This window comes from Pipistrellus kuhlii, unplaced genomic scaffold (assembly GCF_014108245.1).
Source record: "Pipistrellus kuhlii isolate mPipKuh1 unplaced genomic scaffold, mPipKuh1.p scaffold_m20_p_3, whole genome shotgun sequence".
Classification (NCBI taxonomy): domain Eukaryota; kingdom Metazoa; phylum Chordata; class Mammalia; order Chiroptera; family Vespertilionidae; genus Pipistrellus; species Pipistrellus kuhlii.
In genome coordinates, this window is record NW_023425529.1 from 63969808 (window position 1) to 63991155 (window position 21348).

A 21348-nucleotide genomic window follows, 5' to 3' on the forward strand; every position below is an offset into this window, starting at 1 on the left:
AGAAGTTTGGGAAACACTGCCTTAGACAATGTCCACAGTCACCTCGATAATTTTTTAACATATAAATAAATAAATACTCTATTTTGGCAGAAGGTATGGGCTGAAAATAGTAAAATTATACTGACATGCTAGTGTATTACCAACATACTTTAATTAAAAGCATGAAAGTCAATACTGAATTTAGTCTACAAATCTCAGAAAAAGAACATTATGAAAAATATGATTTTACTTTAATGCACTTTTAAGTATTTGCTATGAATAATCAACATAAAATTTGCAATCTTTAAGAAAAGTAAAGGAATAGGTAGAAACTCATAATCAATCACACCCTGTGTCCTAGGAAACCTCAGTACAGAGCTCTCCAGGTCAGATGGCTACCCTGTTAAACAAAATAATCCCCTGAGATCTATACAGCAACTTGATTCTATTGCCTTTAGCACAGCACCTCCTAAACATATATATTGATTTGATTTAAGTCATCTTTTGATCTTAAGTGAAAGCACAAGCTTATCAAGCACTGATATGAGTACAGCTTGAAAATAAAGATTCAAGCAGGTGGAATCTCTTCCCCAATAAAGCTAATCAGGCTGTATTCCTAGAAGCAATCCTACTGCAACTGGCTCTCAGAAGCCAAAACTCAGAAGGAGAATTATATAAAACATTTCAAGAGTGCTCTACTTAGTGTTATTTTTGGCCCTTAAAGTAAGAAACTTCAGTGAGGGATATATAATGCAGCTGACATCTGTTTGTTCTTTCAATATATAACTGAATTTCTCACATTCCTGCCATTTCCTGCAAAACATACACATGCACATTTACTCCTGAGTTTTACAGGAGAGATTTTAAGAAATATTTTTTCTGGAAATCAGAGCTTATTACTGCTAAATAGAAAATATGATCTGACTGGCCAGGTATTTATTTAAAAAATACCCTAATCACACATTTGATCCCACTTTTAGGAATGTATACTAAAGTATCATTTAAAATGGTCAAAATATGTGTTCATATATGTGTATCACAATATCATTTATAGTAATCTAAAACAAATAATCTATTTAAAGCAAAATATAAATAAAAAATATAGTCATACAATAAAATACTATGTAGCCATTAAAGTTTTTTTTTCACTGACTGAAAAACATACATTATATATTGGCTTTTAAAAATACTTTATAAAAAAGTGTATATGATATGACTCCAATTATATGAAATTTCATATGTAAGATATACAAATATGAACACACAGGAAAGCTGTCACCAAAATACTAACAGTGGTTAGCTTTATAAGGTAGAATTTTATTTATTATAGTTCACATTGTTTAAATATGCCACAGTACTATGTATTATTTTTATAGTAAAAATGATTAAGCCTATTTACATTTTGAAAAAAATAAAAACAATTTTTAAACTAATATTTTTAGGCTACATTAGCTACTCCTTAGAATGACAAAATAATCTGATTAAATACAATAAAAATATATTTTAAGAATCCAATTTAAATCCTAAAAAAAATATTAAAATGTTAACATTTTAAACGTAGCACCATATGTATTACTCACTGTCTCTTCACCTTCAGCAACTTCTGAATATGGCAAGATCTAAAAAAGAAACAAATTTTCTCAGGAGTGATTTAATCTCATACAACAGAATCTGAATCTAGACAGCACCCACAGTTGAATAAATGAACTAAGAGGTGCCTTAATCTTTTAAGAAGTAGCCAAAAAAAAAAAAAAAAAAAAAAAAGAGTGCAATATTAAGCTTTCGCTGGAAAATAAATCCTTAAAAAAAAAAAATCCTGAGGCTTCAGGAAATTAGTCAATCTTCTAACCTGTGAAGTTTTCTCTGGAATGTTCTGTTTTTTTCAGACCTTCATTACAAAGTATTGCTATCTGTATGTTCAGACATTATTGTAAATTAAGTTTTTGTTATAGAATTTTATTAACAAAGAAAGAGCTTTAAGTTTGTTTTATAAAACATTATAAAACAAAGAGCACTCAGTAGTTTTCCTAAGAAACAAGATTCCATGTCAATTTGCCTAATTTTTCTTTTCTTTTTTTATATGTTTTATTGTGGTTTTTGTGTTGTTGTTTTTTACAGAGAGGAAGAGAGAGGGATAGAGAGCTAGAAACATTGATGAGAGAGAATCATCTATCAGCTGCCTCTTGCACACCCCCTACTGAGGATGTGCCGGCAACCAAGGTACTTGTCCTTGACCGGAATCGAATCTGGGACCTCTCAGTCCGCAAGCTGACGCTCTATCCACTGAACCAAACCAGTTTCGGCTGCCTTATTTTTCAATGGTACCATCTTTCTAAATGCTTTTAGTCATCTGAAACTATTTCCCATACATGTGAACAAGTCATTAAGTTCTGATGATTTTAATCTAGACAATATCTTTCTCACATTCCCATTAAAACCATGTAGGGCCAGATCCATTTATCTCATTTATCCAATTTTGCATCTATGTCCATTTCAATATATATTCCCGAATTCAATCTCACCTCATTCATTTACTATGCTAGGTACTAGAATTCACAAACATGATAAAGACATGTTTCCTACTGTCAAGACAATCACCATATATTGAAGACTATATGTATTGTATAGTAATTTATTTGACAAGTTATCTCCAGTCTACCAAAATTACTCATTCTTGAAGTTAGCCTTATCATTAGCAAGTAATTTAACTTCAGTGAAGTGAATTTTTTCCTCTTTAAATACATAATTATTAAAACTTACAACTTTCCAGACTTTGCTTTATAAATTTTTTTGTTAATCCTCACCTGAGGATATTTTCCCATTGATATTTTAGAGCCAGTGGAAGAGAAGGATAGAGACAGAGAAAGAGAAACATCAATGTGAGAGACACACTGATTGGTTGCCTCCTGCACATGCCCCAACTGGGGCTAGGAATAGAGCCTGCAACCAAGGTTCATGCCCTTGACCAGAATCAAACCCAAGACCCTTTAGTCCATGGGCTGACACTCTATCCATTGAACCAATCTGGCTCGAGCTGCTTTATAGATTTTTTTTAAAGCAATATGTAGACCTAAGGCAAAATTACTTAGTAGTAAAACAAATGACAAAGACTAAGAAAGGATGGAGAAGGAAATGGTTAATTTACCAACTATCACTTTAGCCATGTTGTTTCTTAACTTAAAAACATTGATAGCGTCCATTACTTAGAAAATAAGCTCCAAACACCAATATTTAAGTTTTCTACAATTATTCACTCCACAGAATGTTTTGATATCATATGAAATAGCCTTGCAACGCCACAGCTCCACTTATATAAATTATATCTAGGAAAATTGATTGCTTAGAGTGATCTGCAATTTTGTACCTACTTTCTTTTTGCTTTCCTGCTCGATAGCTCGAAAGTTCTTTGACCCTGATGGCTCAACTCAAATAGCCAATTCTGCTACCAAATTTCAAGCTAAAGTCATCTTTCCTCAACTCTGGCCTTCAAATATCAGCTTGTTTGTTTTTACAATTCATAGTTATCTTATAGTATTTTCTCTATTGTTATCATAAAAAAATTAAACTGTTATTTAACTTTTCCCTAGTATTATAATGGTCTAGTACAGTTCTATCAAATAGAACTTCCTGCAATGATGAAAATATTCTACTGGTATATCTTTGTTAATTAATAGATATAGCTACATATAGCTTTTATAGAAATGTAGGTGAGATTGAGGGATTAAATATTTAATTTAATAACTTTGAATGTAAATTAGCCATAAATAGCTGCCCTATTGGCCAGCTCAGGTCTAGCACAACTTTACCTTTCCCCAGTTCAACGTAATTGACCACTCTCTATCTAGCATTTGCCACTACTGGCCATTCCTTTTCCCAAAACTCCCTTCCCTTTTTTAGTTTTCTCTTTTTCCCTCTCTCTGCTTGGCTCCCTTCCCTTTCTGCTCGCTTAAGATAGTCCCAGGCTGCATTCTGGAATCTCTCCTGTCCTCATTCAGTATGCTTTCCCTGACTTGAGTCCATTGATTTGATTTTTAAATGGGCTCTATTCCCTGACAATTCCCCAAATTCCTTTCCCACCTATCCTCAACTGAGCTCCAACCCCTTAAGGCCATCCCAATCACCTTCCCAGTACACTATTCTTCTTACCCCAGGTAAAATATCACATCCTTGGTTAAGGACTTTCCTAACTTCTCATGTCAAGCACAACAAAGGGATACTATATCCCAGCCAGGCATAAAAAGGGGTATTCCACCTGATTGTCACTGCATCCTTCTATCAGGCAGAACTGCAGGGAAGAGCTCCACATGTTTCTAAGGACACTCCCCACTGCACCTCCATCTTCCTGACTAAGGAGGTGGAAGGACCCCTCACTCACCTTTCCCTCAAACCTCAACACTTACAGCCCAATCAGCAGTCTGCCAAACAGACCTGTGAGTTCCACACTTGGCTCTTTTCTCTGCCTTGAAAACTACATTTAGGACTCTGTTAAAAAGTCTCCTCATCAGAAGACTTCCACGATATTCCGAGAAAACAACGACATCCATCCCCTATTCCAGAACTCTCTTTCTTCCCTGCTTTGTCTTTCATCACAACAATCATCACATAACATAGTATATAATTATGCATTTTTTTCTTCCTCCACTAGAATATTAGCTTCACTGGAGTAGGAACTTTTGTTCACTATTGTACTGCTTAAAACTAGAACAGAACCTGACACATGGTAGACACTCAACAAATAATGAATAAATGCATAAATGAAAAGGATGTAATCATTATTATAATCCTAATATCTAGCAAAGAATTCTGAGTTCCTGTCAATATGTCCTGTTTACTAAATGAATTAAATTCTCTACAGCAAAAACCAAGTCTTGTTCATCTTTGTACTTTACAAAACTTAACATTCTGCACACTTCATATAGATATACAAAGAACTAATATGGACTACAATCATGAAATCTCTCTACAAGATTCCCTGGGTAAACAAGCAAATATCTTAAATTTAATTTTCTTATTTCTTCATGAGATCTGTCTTTAAATTGTTATACTAAAACTTCAACATAAAAAAGTGCTCATTGCTAAAAATATCCTTAGTTGTGCTTAAAGCATATTCATATTTTCTTCAACTATCAGTCTCAGCTATCATCATATGCCCAAATTCCAATGTTAGGAATTCCCTCATCCTTTCTCTTAAATAATTCTTTTTTCTATAAATAATGTTGTTACAGATTCACCATTGGTTTTTTGTAATGGAACAGAAATTATACTTCTTTCAGTACTGGTGGTCTCTTGCTATGATTATATCAACCTCCTTATACAAGGGAATTTCAAAATCAATCAATATGTCAATTTTAACTAATGTCATGCATCTGGTGAGACTGCTGGTAAAGTTTGTGGTTATGAAATCGGGGGTGGGGGGGTGATTGTCTACTAAAAAAATAAATAAACCCATAATCTTGGCCTTTGACCTTACTAATATTCTCCTCTATATCTGACCTAATCATCCACGGTTACTAAAAATGTTATGAATTAACAGCCCAACAGAAACCATGTTATCACATAACAATCATGCTGGGTTAGGTATGAAACTAGTTCTATGAGATAGCTCATGTATAGCTCATCCCCGGAGTAGTGCCAGATTAGAGAGGGTGCAGGCTGGGCTGAGGGATCCCCCTTCCCCATGCACAAATTTCGTGCACTGGGCCTCTAATATTTTAATAACTATTATGTATGATGTCAGGTGGAGTACTAGACTTATCAGGAGATCACTTTATAAGTTATATAAATGTCTAAGCATGATGCTGTACACCTAAAACTAATATAATATTGAATGTCAACTATAATTGAAAAGACATAAGGACTATATAACAAATACTTTCCTTCTAGAGTTTTCTATTTCTTCAGTCTATTCTATTTCTAACATAAGACGGATTAGTATATCATGGTGTTCAGTAGCAAGACACAGACAAGATTGCGAATAATATTATGGAAACATCAACCTTCATAATTCATAGTATCTACCACATAAAAATGCAGTTAGCAACGGCTCTTCATGTGTCAGCAACTACATAGTGCCTAAATGCCCAAATATTCACCCCAGATAAAAAAGTCAAAATTAGTTACAGGAGAACAAAGCTTTGAGTTAAATAAAATAAATCATGTACTACATACTTTTCAAAGTATACATTAGGCAATGTATATAAAAACTTTAAAGGAATATATAAAAAAGGCTAAGTATAAAACATGTCTGTTTAAGTATGGGAGACATCAAGCCGAGGTCAGCTCATAATAAGTGTGCAAAAAATTGTTTTCTCTCCACACAAATGCAGTAGCCCAAAAACAACCATGACAAAGGAACATCATCAATTGGCTGCCTCCTGCATGGCCCATACTGAGGATGGAGCCTGCAACCAGGTCATGTGACTTGACCAGCAATCGAACCAGCAACCTCCTGGTTGGTTCCTGAACCAAACTGGTGGGGCCATAATAGAAATTTAACCCTTTGCACTCCGAACCATTCTGGACATTGGCTACCAGCTACTCGACGCTACTTTGCGGCGGAAACTCAATTCCCCGCAATCACTAACAAACTGCAATCTCCCCTTAGAGGGGACATCCGAATGATATGCTAGAATTCCAATGTCCCCTGAGAGGGGACAGCGGAGTGCAAAGGGTTAATAAATGTTAGCTGTTACTCATTTCCTCTAGTTTTACTTTCTACTAATTCCCCTAAAGCAGTAAACATTCCCTGTAAGACTTAAAAACCTGCTCTGAACACAATATAGTAAAAAAAACTAGCAACATACCTGTATACTCACTGAAGGTAGGTTAGTTGGCTAAACTCAATAAATGTTTGACCAAAATTAAATTCTATGTGTATGTGTGCATATGTATACATTATATTAATGTATACATTATATTCGTGTATGTACATGTACTTACATTAATATAAATCCATATACATATACACACACTAAAAAATTCATTCTCTCCCCCAAACTCACTCTTGCTCCATTGCTGCTGTTTTCACTTTAAATTTATATTAAATTATATTTAAATTTAAAATAGGGTACTTCTGAAATCCTCATAAGTTAATGAAAACCTACTAAAGTGATCTTGAGTCTGGATAAAAATTCTTCCTTGCTCTCCCATCACAGTTGGTAGGTAAAGATTTTCTCTAACTTTAAATCAAATTTATCTTCATGTATCTCCAACGTGATAAAACCCTAATGCTTTGCATAAAACTCTTTCTGAGGTTTATGGGACTCCCATGTTATTTTATTTTTAAGTAGGAAGAAATTTTTTTTAAGATTCTTAATGCACGTAATTATAATTAAGAGTTTAAGGTAGAGCTGTAGGTGTCTTGACTTTAATTATATCCTGCTTACAAGATGCACCTGCATGTCTTAAAATGAAGGAGTAACAGCAATAATGCTTATGAAAAATCTTTAATACATATATTTAAAAAAACTAAATATTGCATTATTTATGGATATTGAAAGAAATAATAAATCTTTAAAAAGTCAATTTTCCTCTTCGAGTCTAATTTAGCAAAAAAAGAAATCTACTGGGTAAATGGCATAATCTATTTACTTGAGAGATAGCTACCTTAATGGTTCTACTTTTGACCTTTAAATTGTAGGCATGTCACAGTGGGCAAAGATCTTATATTAATGAACTGCCCAATATAGCTACTGTTCTTTTGAATCCTTCGTCCATTTTCAGCCACCACCTTAGCCATTCTTCATGCTGCGAACACAAAGCCAAAAAGAAAGTAGTAATCGATTTCTTTTGCAAATGGGAACCGAGTTACTTATAAGTAACTAACACCCTCCCTAAAGCCATGCCTAGTGATGAATGGATGGGGAGCAACCTTCGAGTAGGAGAGAGTATAGTACCACAGATGGAGGAAAGGTAAGGGAGGTGAAGGTAGGAAGTAAGATTGAGAGCCATCATTCTGTGCCCATTTTCTCTTTGTAATAATGGACAGATCATTGTCCTTCCTGTCTTTACCACCAGGGCAGAAAAAGATTTTAAACCAACCAGAGGCATTAAACACAATTATAAAGACACTTGTTTTTAAACTGTGCACATGTACAGTTGCAATATGCACATAAGTGCCAATGAAGAAATTGACCACTACCTTCCACCGCCCTTTCCCCAAATGAATTGAATATAAATAAGGAGGCAACCTTTGGAAAAGAATTGTGACCCACAGCACAAATACAAAAAGTTTTATAAGAAACAGAACATAAGAGTGGAAGGGGCAAATGAGGAATAACGAAGCAATGATTTTAACAAGAAATTCTCTACCCTAACACATGTATTCCCTAGGTTGAACAAAAGAGTCTCTGTATCTGGGACAGTATAAGACAAGGCAGTTAATATTCCCAGGAGAATATTATTTCCAAGAAAGTATAAGCTCACAAACAAAAATAATTAATGTCCTATGGAGCCCAAGTGCTGTGAAAGAAAACAAACTGGAAAATCTTGGGAGAAGAAACAAAAATTAGTGAACTAAGTTTAAAATAATCATAATAAAGACATGGGAGAAATATTGTAAAAATAAAGCAGAACCAAGCAATCATAAAGAAAACAGCTAGCAATACCAGCTATAAAATAGCATAGTAAAATAAAGTATTCAGCAAGTTTCAACAACAACAAAAAGACACGATAATAAATTAGTGAGCTGGAATAATAATAAAAGAATTCAACAAGAAAGTGCAAGGGGGAAAGAGATGAAAAATATAAAAAAAAACTTGAGAGATGTAAGAAGCAAAAATGCCACATTCACAAAATAGAAGACCCCCAAAGAGGACATAATGGGTTTTTTAAATAAAATATATTAAATCTTAATTAAGTTTGAAACCTACATAAAATGAGTACATTTCTTGAAAAATATGAAAAGCTATAGACTATCCCAACTCTCACCCTTAGACATGCATACACAAAAGCAAAGACTCAGGTTTTGTGTATGCATGTGTAGGGATTTAAAAGAAAGAGAAAAAATATTTGCAAATTATATGAATCAGATAAAATATTAAAACCTAGTAAAAACAAAGTAAGTCAGCATTCAACAGATATCTGTTAAATGTCAACATAAAGAAAGAAAATAATAGCAACAACAAAATAATTCCTTTGAAGGTATAGATCATGTCTTAATGCTGAGTTCAATTACTAAACAGGCAAAATTTAATCTTGGTCACCGATCCCTCATACCATCCCCATCACCTTCTAGGTCTGTCTTTTCTTAACAATTATTCTTCTAAGTGTTGGTGACTGAAGATTTAAGCAATTCTAAAATGTTTGGGTTTCCAGATTCCTTGATAATCCTAAAAATTACTGAGGACTCCAAAGCGATGTTATTTATATGGATTATACCTATTTATATTTGCTATATGAGAAATTCACTAACTCATCTATTCATTATTCACTATCAAGGTCAATATCAAAGGTAGTAAGTCATGTTGATAGTATATATTCTTGATAATGTGATAAAATGGTATTTACCTTTGTGATATCCTCCCCAAAACCATAAACACAGGCTAATCATGAGAAAAATATCGAACAAATTCCAATTGAGGAACTTTGTACAAAATATCTGATCAGTACTTCTCAACACCATCAAGGTCATCAAAAACAAGTAGATCCCGAGAAACTATCATAGCCAAGTGGGCCCTAAGGAAGCAAGCCGATTAAATATAATGTGCTACCCTAGATGTGATCCTAGAACAGAAAAAGAATAGTAGGCAACAGCTAGGGCAATCTGAGTCCAGTATGGACTTCAGTTAATATTTCAATAAGGCCTGGCCAATGTGGCTCAATGGATAGAGCATCGGTCTGCAGACTGAAAGGTCCCAGGTTCGATTCAGATCAAGGGCATGTACCTCGGTTTCAGGCACATCCCCAGTGGGGTGTGTGCAGGAGGCAGCTGATCAGTGTTTCTCTTTCATTGATGTTTCTAGCTCTTCATCCCTCTCCCTTCCTCTCTGTAAAAAAAAAAAAAAAAAAAAAAAAAAAAAAAATCAATAAAAAAATTCAATATGGAGTCATTAATTATATCAAATATAGGCTACTAGGGTGATAAAAGGAAAAACTGTGGAAAAGGAATACAGCAACTCTGTACTATGTTCACAATTTTTTTGTACAGCAGGTCTTGAATTAATGTGGTTCCTTCAACACTGTATAATGTTGATGAGATGCTATAGGAACTTAACTCTCATTTGTATCAATTAGCCTATGGTAAAAGTAGTTGTTATAAATCATCTTGCTTAAAGTCACAGATCTTATCAATGATGTCAAGTGAGAATTTACTAAAACTATTCTAAAAAATTAAGTTTATTATATAAAGAAAAAAATACTGCCTAGAAAAAAATTAAACTAGCAAAATCTAAAAACAAGAACACACAAGTATACATCCATTATTCAGCAGAGAAATGGCATCATCACATCTCATACAGCTCTGAAAAAGTGCACTTTATACTTATGAGAGGATGAGAAAAAAGGCAATTAACATCAAATACCATCATATTGCTACAAAAATAATTTTGGCCTCACAGATTCTATGAAAGGGTCTGAAGGAGTTCCAGAGTTCCATCATATGCCAGCAAATTTTTTTACATTACTCAAGCCTCTAAGAAGAACAAGATCACCTCTAACAAGTCCAAAAAATGAAGATATAAGATAGAATTAGGTACTCATATAATAGGAAATACTGAGCAATATTTTCCCACTTGGTTAGTTTAAACATTACAAATATTTAAAGACTACTAACTTGTAACTTTCAGATGTTAATATAGCAAAAATCAACCCTATCAAATTGTTTTATCATTTTATTAAATGTCTCCCTTCAGTAGAAGGCTAAATGTAAAATGACGGAAAGACAAAATACCTAACAAAATGTAAGCTGGTGGGTTTGCTTGCTTTAAAGTAGAGGCTAGTCGGTCATTCTCTCCAGCTCCCATTTTTTTCTAAGCCAATTATAATATTCATTTATTATAATGAACAGATTATAATAATAATAAACAGATCTAGGCAATGATCATCAAAGGCTGTTATTATTACAAGAGAGACAAACTAATTATGTCTCCTGATAATACACACACTGTCAATAAAGTATTATTTAAAAAAAAAAAAGTGAACCTGAATCTGAGCAAGCATCTAATCCGACTGACCAATTTGCAAGAAAGATAAGTGACTGAAGAATACATTAAACAATTACCATGAGAAAAATCCAGATTGTGGAAAATCCAGGACAGACTACTTTATTTCTTCAATATATTGAAAAGAAAAATTAAAAACGAACAGGAGGCCCAGCTGGAGTGGCTCAGTGGTTGAGCCAGGAGGTTATGGTTCAATTCCCCATCACGACACATGCTGGGGTTGCGGGCTTAACCCCTAGTGGGAGGCATGGAGGCAGCCAATCAATGATTATCTCTTATCATTGATGTTTCTATCTCTCTCTGCCTTTCCCTTCCTCTCTGAAATCAATAAAAATACACATATTTTTAAAAACATTTATATAATAATTTTAATACAATAAAAGATTTTGACGCTACTATAGTTTATAAAGCAGTTACTTCTGGTCAGAGAAATAATATAGAAAATATTCAAAGATTTAATGACTTTCCTTAAGAAACATATTCAATTTTTTTTTATCTAAAAGGATATTTTAGTCTACCTCAATTTATTAATAGAAAGTTGACTCCTATACTTGAAGTAGGTATTTCTTAGTGGTTTATTTCTAAAGTGATATAAATTCTGGACTTTTGCAAAATGTTTTAAGACATATTAAATGTACACTGTGTTCTGAAGTATATTTAGTACCACAAATAAAGAGATTCAATCCATATTTTTCAGTATTTACCACCTAAGACTAACAACACTACCTCAAAAATAGAACTATAGGCAACTAGAATAATGAATACATTTTTAAAAACTAGAAATATTGTCTGGCATGGCTCAATGGTTGAGCATTGACCCATGAACCGAGGTCAATGGTTCGATTCCAGGTCAAGACACATGCATAGGTTGTGGGCTTGATCCCCATTGGAGGTTATGCAGGAGGCAGCCGATAGATGTTTCTTTCAGAGATGTTTCTATCTCTCTATCCCTCTTCCCCCCCCTCTAAAAAACAAACAAACAAACAAATAAATAAAATCAGTAAAACATTTTAAAAAATAGATTAATCTCATATGGAAGAAGAAACTTAAATGAATGGGCACTAAAGTCATACTGAGATCAAGGTTTTACAACTTCACACTAAAACTACTATAATGGTATCGTAACTCATATATTTAGCTCTCCTCCAAATCATTTTGTATACTGCTTCCAGATTCATCTTATCCAATTACATAGAAATATTCTATAACGTAACATTGCCTACAGAACCAAGTTCAAAATCCCTGGTATCAGCTACACTGATTATTATTTCTGTAAACACCATTCCCTTTCAATATACCTTAGTTAATTTTTCTACTTATTTCCCTCTGAATAAACCTTGAACAATTAATTCTCCACTTAGCCTTGCCTCCTGCTATTCTCTCTATTACCTGTATTCCCTATTACCTGTACTATTCAAAGTTTATGTTCTCACATGAAAGCTTCTCTACCTACCCCAGTGTATAGCAACCGCCCAATTTTCACAACTTGTGACGTAAGCCTTGTTTATGCCCCTCACTTAACACTTAGTAAATGCTATTACTGCCTTTTCTATCTGTCCCTCTACCTAGTCTTCCCAAAAATAAACATAATTCAAAAAGATTACATTGTGCATCTGTCCGCATTAACTTCCCCTGTCACAGTACTTGGCACAAAGAATATATTGCAAAAAAAAGTTTACTAATAGTATTTTTAAAAACCAATGCATGCAATCAGACTTTTAAAACACTGCCACCTCATCCTAACACACTGCTTTATATTTTCAAAGAACTTTCTGGTTTCACTAGATCATACGGCCCCTATCGTATTCCTGCTGATATATTTTTTTACTGAAATAGAATATTTGCCTCAATATTTTAGGTAGAAAAACTGGGAATCAGAGATAGTGTAAAGCCAGAATTACTGAATAGCTTTGGGCTTTTTTCAATGTATTTATTGCCTCTCCTGCCTTCTAATTATTTATCATTTTAGAGAGAGGCTTAAAATTAAATGCTTATTATATTAACAATAACAATAACAATAGATTTTATTGAATATTTACAATGTATATGGATTTGTAATAGGCACTTTATATTATCTCAATTAAAACTCAAAACAACTCAAAGGTAGATATTACTATTATCTTTATTTAATAAATGAGAAACTAGAAATCCAGAGAATTTAATTAATTACCCAGGTTATATAACTAAGCAACGGAGCTGAGATTTTAACTCACAGCTAAATGTCTACAGGGCCCATGTTTTTAGCTCACTTCCCCTAAGTCTAAACAGTAACTAGCTTAGGCTTAGGCCATGACAGTCAAAGGTGACATTTCATTAATGAGTAACTCAAAAGTGGATCTCAAGATTATTTTCAAGTACAGAATATATCAATAGTTCATATAGAAAGTACTGGTTTTCTCTCTAAAATAAGCTATAATATTTCCCTGAAGAAATTTAATGAACAAATATAGAAAATTGTTCTCATTGCTTTTAAAATAACTTGCTCCAACCTCTCAAAAGCAACAGAATTTACCATAAAAATGGTTAAAACTTCATTAATACAGTGCATGTATTCAGCTTTAGAATTTAATGCTACCTACTTAGATACATATTTTAACAGGTAACAATAAATTTAAAGCAATTTTATTCAGAAAGACATATCTACAGTGAATACCTTCGTGGCAAAGTATTCAGAGACAGATAGGTCTACCACTTAAGCTGTGAGTTCTTAGGGAAAATAATAAATTTCCATGATCTATTTGCCCACCTACAAAAGTAAGGATAAACAAATATTTACCTTTAATGGCTGTTATGAGGATAGTCTCACAAAGTACAGACTTAGAAAATAGCTATTGTTGCTATTACTAGCATTTTTATTATCACTGAGAGATTTAAAATACTTCAACTAAAATGACTTTGAAAGACCATTAGCTTTAAATAAGATGTTACTTATAGAAAAGTATACACCATGTTTTAAGACAGGACTCTTAATTTTAACTTTGTTTCTGAAATTATAGTGAAATAAAATAACTTACCATCAGTTTTCCATTTATAAGCATCATGACAATAACCTTCACAAATCAAGCTTTTTCCATGTTCATTTTATTTACTATTAACAAGTCATCATTTTAAAGTTTAACTATTTTTGACCACTTAAGAAAGTAAAACAAATTCGAAGCAGAAATTCAAGAAAGGTTGGGACCAAATTAATACAGTTAAGCAAAATTGCATTTTGCTGTCAATCATTAGACTGTTCCTACATTTGAGTCTGAACAAAGGACATTCACCAAGTTAAAATTTACAAACCTCTCAATATACTAGTGACTCTCAACTCCATAGCAATGTGAAAGATAGACAATCTGACCTTCACATTATTCCAACAATACAAATTTGTCAAGGATCTCCCACCTAACAAATCAGCTTCCAAACTGACAGTTTATGCAGTTACCATCCTTACTTTACGTAACAGAAACATTTCTAATAAAGAGCGTACAAATCAATATCTAATGGGATCTCTCAAAATGCTATAGGAGAATTGAAAATGAAATTATCATGGGACATTTTTTTGTACAATGACAAATCATCATTTAATATATCCTGCTGGTGGATTTTATTTTTTATTTTTTGTTAAGGTATACTTAACCACTATTCTTACTTATTTAATTTCAGAATACAATTTAATCACAATCACAAGGCTGTAATGTTTATTAAATCTTCAGACTTTTATAGAAAGAATATATGTGGCAAATGTTCTTAATTAACTGTTTTACTCCACCTGCTCATAAATTCACATGATGTGAGATTTGGAGGCACTTAATTTCCTCAACTTAATATAATTCTCTTATAAGGCAGAAAGTTTTGAGGAAAACATAAACATAAACTATTATATCAGTATATCTTACACTATACCACTAGAAAGTGGATAAAGGGAGGAGATGGGGCAAAAAAAAAATCAGAAAACTGATTAGGTTGTGCTCCAATAGGATTTATAATAGACTATCTGTAACTTTCACATCAACAAGGAGTTTAAGTATTATTTTTTTAAAGTTTGTTTGTAATACATTTTTAAAATAAAATCATGACTTAAATAAAACACTTCATAGCTGTAGATGATAGTACCTTATTATATTTGAACCACTCACCAAAATTCGATCAAGTTCTCCATCTGTCAAACTTGCTTCCATAGTGAAAGAAGATAGGTTTATGCTTCTCTTTCCACTAATGTTTATTCATCCTGTGAATCTGGAAATTCTAGAAAAAGAAAATAATATGTATTAGGAGTAATAAAATTGTGACAAGTGGAAAATGAAGCATTAAGTATGTTAGAAGAGAGAAATCATTTTAGGATGAGGTTACTGAGAAATTCAAAAATGGGGGGGAAAATCCACAGATTTTAAAGTATCTTGGAAAATGGTAAAGTTTCAGAGAAAAACGTTAGAAGAAAATATTCCAAGTGAGGACAAATAGCAAGAACAGGGTTCAAGACATGAGATTGTTGAAAACTTTATTAAAAAGATATTTAAATCTGCTTTAAATTAATGAAATATTAGATATTAGTTATTTTGATATTACATTAGCAAAAACTAAAGAGTGTGCTAATATCCAACATTGGTGAGCATGTAGGAAAACAGGTATTCTCATACATTTTTGTGATAAGAATATAAATCCTAAAGTGTTTTTTTGTGGGTTTTTTTTTTTTGTTTTTTTTAGGGACAATTTAAAATACAAATGCTTTCATCCAACAATTTCAAAGCTAGGGATTATTCCATATATATATACTTTCACAAATGCACAAAGATATATAAATCAACACATCCAAGAAAGTAATAAATATGATGGAAAAACTGGAAACAATGTCCATCAGCAGGAGCTTGCTTAAACTAGATTACAGACATAAATAGAAATATCATACAATATTTTTTAAAAAATGAGATAGCTCTAGACATACTAAACTGTAAAGAAGACCATGACACATGAGGTGGAAATGTAAAATATTCTTTGTGTGCATTTTTTAATTTTTATAATGAACTTGTATTACTTTTATACTTATTTTTATTTTGAAAGTCTTAGAAAAAGTATCTTCATCACAGGTCTTTTTTATTGAACGTTTAAACTAACAAAAACTCCAAGCAGATCTCCTAGGTATTCAGAAGTCTCTAATAACCTCTCTAATAATTCTTCCTTAAAACAGCTATCTAACATAACTCAACAAATCAGTAGATTTCTAGTCATTTCTTGAAGTTGTAAAAACACTACTTTTTTTTCTGCAAGTATAAAAGGCTATATTGACATATAAATGCTGGGGAAAATATTTTTTTAATATATTTTTGTTGATTTCAGAGAGAGGAGCAGAGAGGGAGAGATAAAAACATCAGTGATGAGAGAGAACCATTCACTAGATGGCTCCTGCACGCCCCTGGTATGTCCCCTGACTGGGAATGGAACCCTGGCCTCCTAGGTCCGTGCTTGGCAAACTGCGGCTCATGAGCCATAGAAATGAGACTACATCAAAATAAAAAGTTTCTGCACAGCAAAAGAAACCATCAACAAAACAACAAGAAAGCCCACTGCATGGGAGAACATATTTGCCAATGATATTTCAGATAAGAGCTTAATCTCCAAAATTTACAGAGAACTAATAAAACTTAACAAAAGAAAGATAATCCAATCAAAAAATGGGCAAAGAACCTAAATAGACACTTTTCAAAAGAGGACATACAGAAGGCTGAAAGACATATGAAAACATGCTCAAAGTCACTAATCATCCAAGAGATGCAAATCAAAACAACAATGAGGTACCATCTCACACCTGTTAGAATGGCTATCATCAACAAACCATGTGTGCTGGCAAGGATATGGAAAAAAAGAAACCTGCACTGCTGATGGGAATGCAGACCGGTCGGTGCAGCCACTGTGGAAGACAGTATGGTGTTTCCTCAAAAAGTTAAAAATTGAACTCACATTTGACCCAATAATCCCACTTCTAGGACTATATCCCAAGAAACCAGAAACACCAATCAGAAAGGATATATGCACCCTTATGTTCATAGCAGCACAATTTACAATAGTTAAGATTTGGAAACTACTTAAGTGCCCATCAGCAGATGAATGGATTAAACTGTGGTACATCTATAAAATGGAATACTATGCTGCTATAAAAAATGAACTTTTACCCTTTGCAACAGCATGGATGGAATAAGCCAGTCAGAGAAAGACAGATATCACGTGATGTCACTCGTATATGGGATATAACGATCAACATATTTTGATGAACAAGAATAGATCCAGAGACAAATGGCTGGGAAGGGGGGGAGGTTGGAGAACAACCAAAGGACTTGTGTGCATGCACATTAGCATAAGCAATGGACACAGACACTGGGTTGGGGGGGCTTGCTCAGGGTGGGAATGGCTGGGGGCAGGGGTGTCAATCGGGGAAAAGAAGACATATGTAAAACTCTAGAGAATAAAAAAATAAATAATTTTAAGTAAAAGATAATATGGATCTTCATATTGAATTCTATTACAGAAATGAAAGAATAAGGTGTCAAGAGAAAAGAAGGAAACAGAAAAAAAAATAAAGCTTAAAGACTAATAAAATAATCATTTTCATGCTCTCTAGATGTTTCTGGAGGTCACTATAATTTTAAATTTTTAGGTGAGGTCTTGAAAATATTTTATACTAATTACATAATATAGATGAAATTTTAATTATAAAGGTAAATTAATAGTACATTATCAACTATCTATGAAAAACATTAAACATAAATATTATCTATTTTTAATGTATTCATTTACATTCTTCTACCACCTGACACTTAAACTAATTGTTTTAAGAATGATAATTAATACCTCTATAATTGTATATACAACAAAGGCAAGTTATAGTTGCCCAGATAGATGACAATGGTAAATTTCAAAACTGGCTTCAAGAACCTAAAAAGAAAAATGATATACAAGAGCATATTAGTTTAATAAAAACTACCAGAAACAAGAATCAGTTTTCCCTCTCACTTACCTCCCACACACCATCCTGTAAAACATCTCAGAGAAAACAACTTTAAACAAAAGGCTACAAGAAACAAAATATTGATAATTTAACTGTTTTGGAAAGCTTTGTTATGAACATTTTGGCATGAACAGATATTCCGAATGTTTTTAAATGAATGAACTTGAAAAATAGATACTAATATCGTACTAGTTCTAAAAAGGAAAAGAAGAGCAAATAGACTCCAGTTCTCCTCTTGTGCAGAATTGTTTCCTTCTCTGTGAATTCAAACTGCTTCTAGTATTAAACTGAGTACATTGTATTTCTTAATTTGTTTATCCATCTGACTCTGCCATTTAGATCCAAACATTCATGATGACAGTTTATTAGTATACCAATTAATAAGGGCCTGATATGTGCCAAGCATCCCACTATCTCCTAGAGAATCAAAGTGCACAAAATACACATGGTCTACAACCTCATATAAAGTCCATGAGGTCATGGGAAGCTTCTCATATGAAGTGATGTTTTAAGTTGAGACCTAGAGAATGAGTGGTAGCTAGCTAAAGAAAGAATGGAAAGAAACAGATCCCAACTAGAGAATATGCATAAGCCCTAAGGCGGGAAGCCTCTCTTCTTTCCAATAGCACTGTACATTGCATTAGTGATAATGAGATAATGGGGAAGGAGGTGTGAGCAGATGAAAGAATGGAAAAGAAAAAAGTACCCATATATGAGATTAGTCCTATTTCACCCAACTCTGTATTTAAATTTAAACTTGCCTTTTTTTTTTTTTTAAGAAATATTATACTTTATTGAGTTCTAGAACTAACTGACCCTTCCATGTTGACCAATGACACAAGAATGAAGCATAAAGTTAGGAGTCTACACCATTGTTCTGGGATAATATCCCTTTTTCCCTAGTGTATACAGTAATGATCCATCTTGTTCAAGACAAGAAGTGATTTTTGGGATTCTGAAGTGAATTCATTCACACTGATTGTGCCCTCAGCTTTTGTAAAATTTTGGCTTTCAGATCCCACGTTCTATCTTCTACTGCTTGACAATGTAACTCAGCACTCAACTTGAGAGGATAGAGAGTGCTGGAATTCAGTAGCACAAGCTACACAATATAGCCCATACCAATGAATTACTCAGTTATGCTGTAATATAAGAAAGTTCCTCCTTTTCCTTTTGGGGGGCCTATTCCTTTGTCCTCTTTCAACTAAATTCTTTCTTTAGATCTGTCACAGATGAGAAGATTGTTTTTTGAAAAGAAAAAAACAAAAAAGCTTATCAATCATAGAACTATAGAAACAGATGAAACTTTTGCCTCAAAATGAAACTGCTGTAGTCCATTTCAAATCAGCCCTACAGCAAGCAGAGAACACAAGGAACTGTGACCTAAACAGAAGACTACATTTGATCCTGGAAACAATATATTTCTCCACTGACATACAATACTATGTAATGCACTGAAAAAGATGGATTTTGGAGTAAGAGCACAATTTGTAACATAACAGCATTTTTGGATCACCTCTTCCATCATCTTCCTCCTTCCACCTGAGACACTTAACAGACTGATGATGAAACAAGACAAGGAAACAGGGTCACAAGCCACAACGGAGCCATCTTCATGCAATTCAGCCCAGATTTTACCCTTCCTTTTTCCTAATTCAGACTCCATTACAATTTTAAACCTTCTGTAAAGAGTGTAGACACACAAAACTAAAACCAGTATCTTCCTATGATTAGAATTGTCTTAAGGGCTTCAGAAACTTTTCAGATATATCTTTAATGGAATGCCCCCCCCCCCCACTCCCGCTAGGACCCAAGCAGGGACATGGTCTGCTCCTGTGAGTCCTGCCAGAACTGGTTTAATGGGTGTTCAGCGTTTTGGTTTTCATTCTTATTCTTCCTCTTCCTCCTCTTCATCATCATCTTCATCATGGCAGTGATGGGAATAGGTTGGGGGGTTTAATCTCACTAATCGACCGTGTCAACTGGTGCCGCTTGTAGTCAGTATCTTTGAAATCCACTTAAGTACGGTTCCGAGTGGCGAGCAGGGACTCCATCTCACTGATATCTACATGGGTGTGTTCCACCATAGATTCATGAGGCATCAAGAAGTGGGAAGCTCTGAAGAGGTAGCTGAACGGGTAATACAACAGGTTGATGAAAGATGCGGCGTAGAGGTCAGCATAACACATCACCTGACTGGCAAAGAGGGTTTTCCGGGAGCCACTTTGAAACAGGCTTCCCATCATTCCATAGCACATGTCCATGTCATGAGATACTTTCTTTATACATCTCTGGATGGAGCCAATGTCTGAGCACTCATTGCTGCTGCTGTCAAGGTGCTAGTAGAGTTCAGCCAAGAAAATATCCAAGCTCTGAAGCTCTTCAAAAAGTGAACTCTTATCAGTCCAGACATGAAGCTCCTGTGCAAGTTCAGGAATCACCAAGAAAGTTCGTCACCCTTGTCGCTCCTTTGATTTCAAAATGTCCCCAAAAATATGATCTTCAATATACAAAATGTCCTTGCCCTTGGCTCCCAACAGATCACAGATTATATCAGATGAACCTCCTGAGTAGACAATACCATGCTGTAAGGGCCCTGTGTAGGTACCAATTTTTAGCTTGCCAGTTTTGGTATCCACCTGACAAAGTACTGTGCCTTCTCCAAAAAAGAGTGGTTTCCATGCATCCACCAAGATTAGGTCAAATGGGAGCCATGGTCGATGGGAGCTCCCAGGCTTGGGGCCATGTGGGAAATCAAACAGGTAAGTCATAATTTTATCTGTATATTTATAGTCACTGTTGGTGGCAAGAAATACTTTCCCTACTTCCTTCATCTGACTCAAAAGCAAAGGCAATTTTCCATCTTTGACTACATACTTATCAAGATATTCAACTGTCTTTTCTTTAAGGGAACCCTTGAAATGAACCAAGTCAACAGCATCCCCGACATCCTGGAACATACTCCGGTAAGACATGAAGAGGTTCCCATCTTTAAATCCTGTTTCACAGCTGGTATATCTGGGACAATTAGTAAAAAAAATCTACTAGGCAGGCCAACAGGTAGGTCTCTGGTAGGTTGAATTACGTATTCAGAATGTAAAATCTTTCAGTGTTAAACTTGCTATTTAATTAGACATTTTAAAGAAATTAAATCACTGATGAGAGCCCATTAGTAGCTGTTTATCTTAGTCACAATAAGGTAATAAGGAAGAGAAGCAATTAAGA

General features: G+C 33.9%; 1 protein-coding gene and 1 pseudogene across 13 annotated transcripts in view; both read right to left on the reverse strand.

Moving 5' to 3' along the window:
* Positions 1-21348, reverse strand: part of OSBPL8 (oxysterol binding protein like 8) — a 146246-nt gene that overhangs the window by 100960 nt on the left and 23938 nt on the right. For 4 of the 13 annotated variants that reach the window (XM_036455426.2, XM_036455425.2, XM_036455430.2 and 1 more), the window contains exons 2-3: positions 15260-15368; positions 1560-1598 (exon numbers count right to left, since the gene is read on the reverse strand). In XM_036455426.2, the coding sequence (XP_036311319.1) occupies positions 1560-1598; positions 15260-15301 (81 nt within the window). In that variant the 5' untranslated portion in view covers positions 15302-15368. Of the gene's footprint in view, positions 1-1559; positions 1599-15259; positions 15370-17896; positions 18036-21348 lie in introns of those variants that run through there. The other 9 variants (XM_036455429.2, XM_036455428.2, XM_036455427.2 and 6 more) reach the window with 6 other exon arrangements.
* Positions 19379-21260, reverse strand: LOC118728675 (annotated as a pseudogene).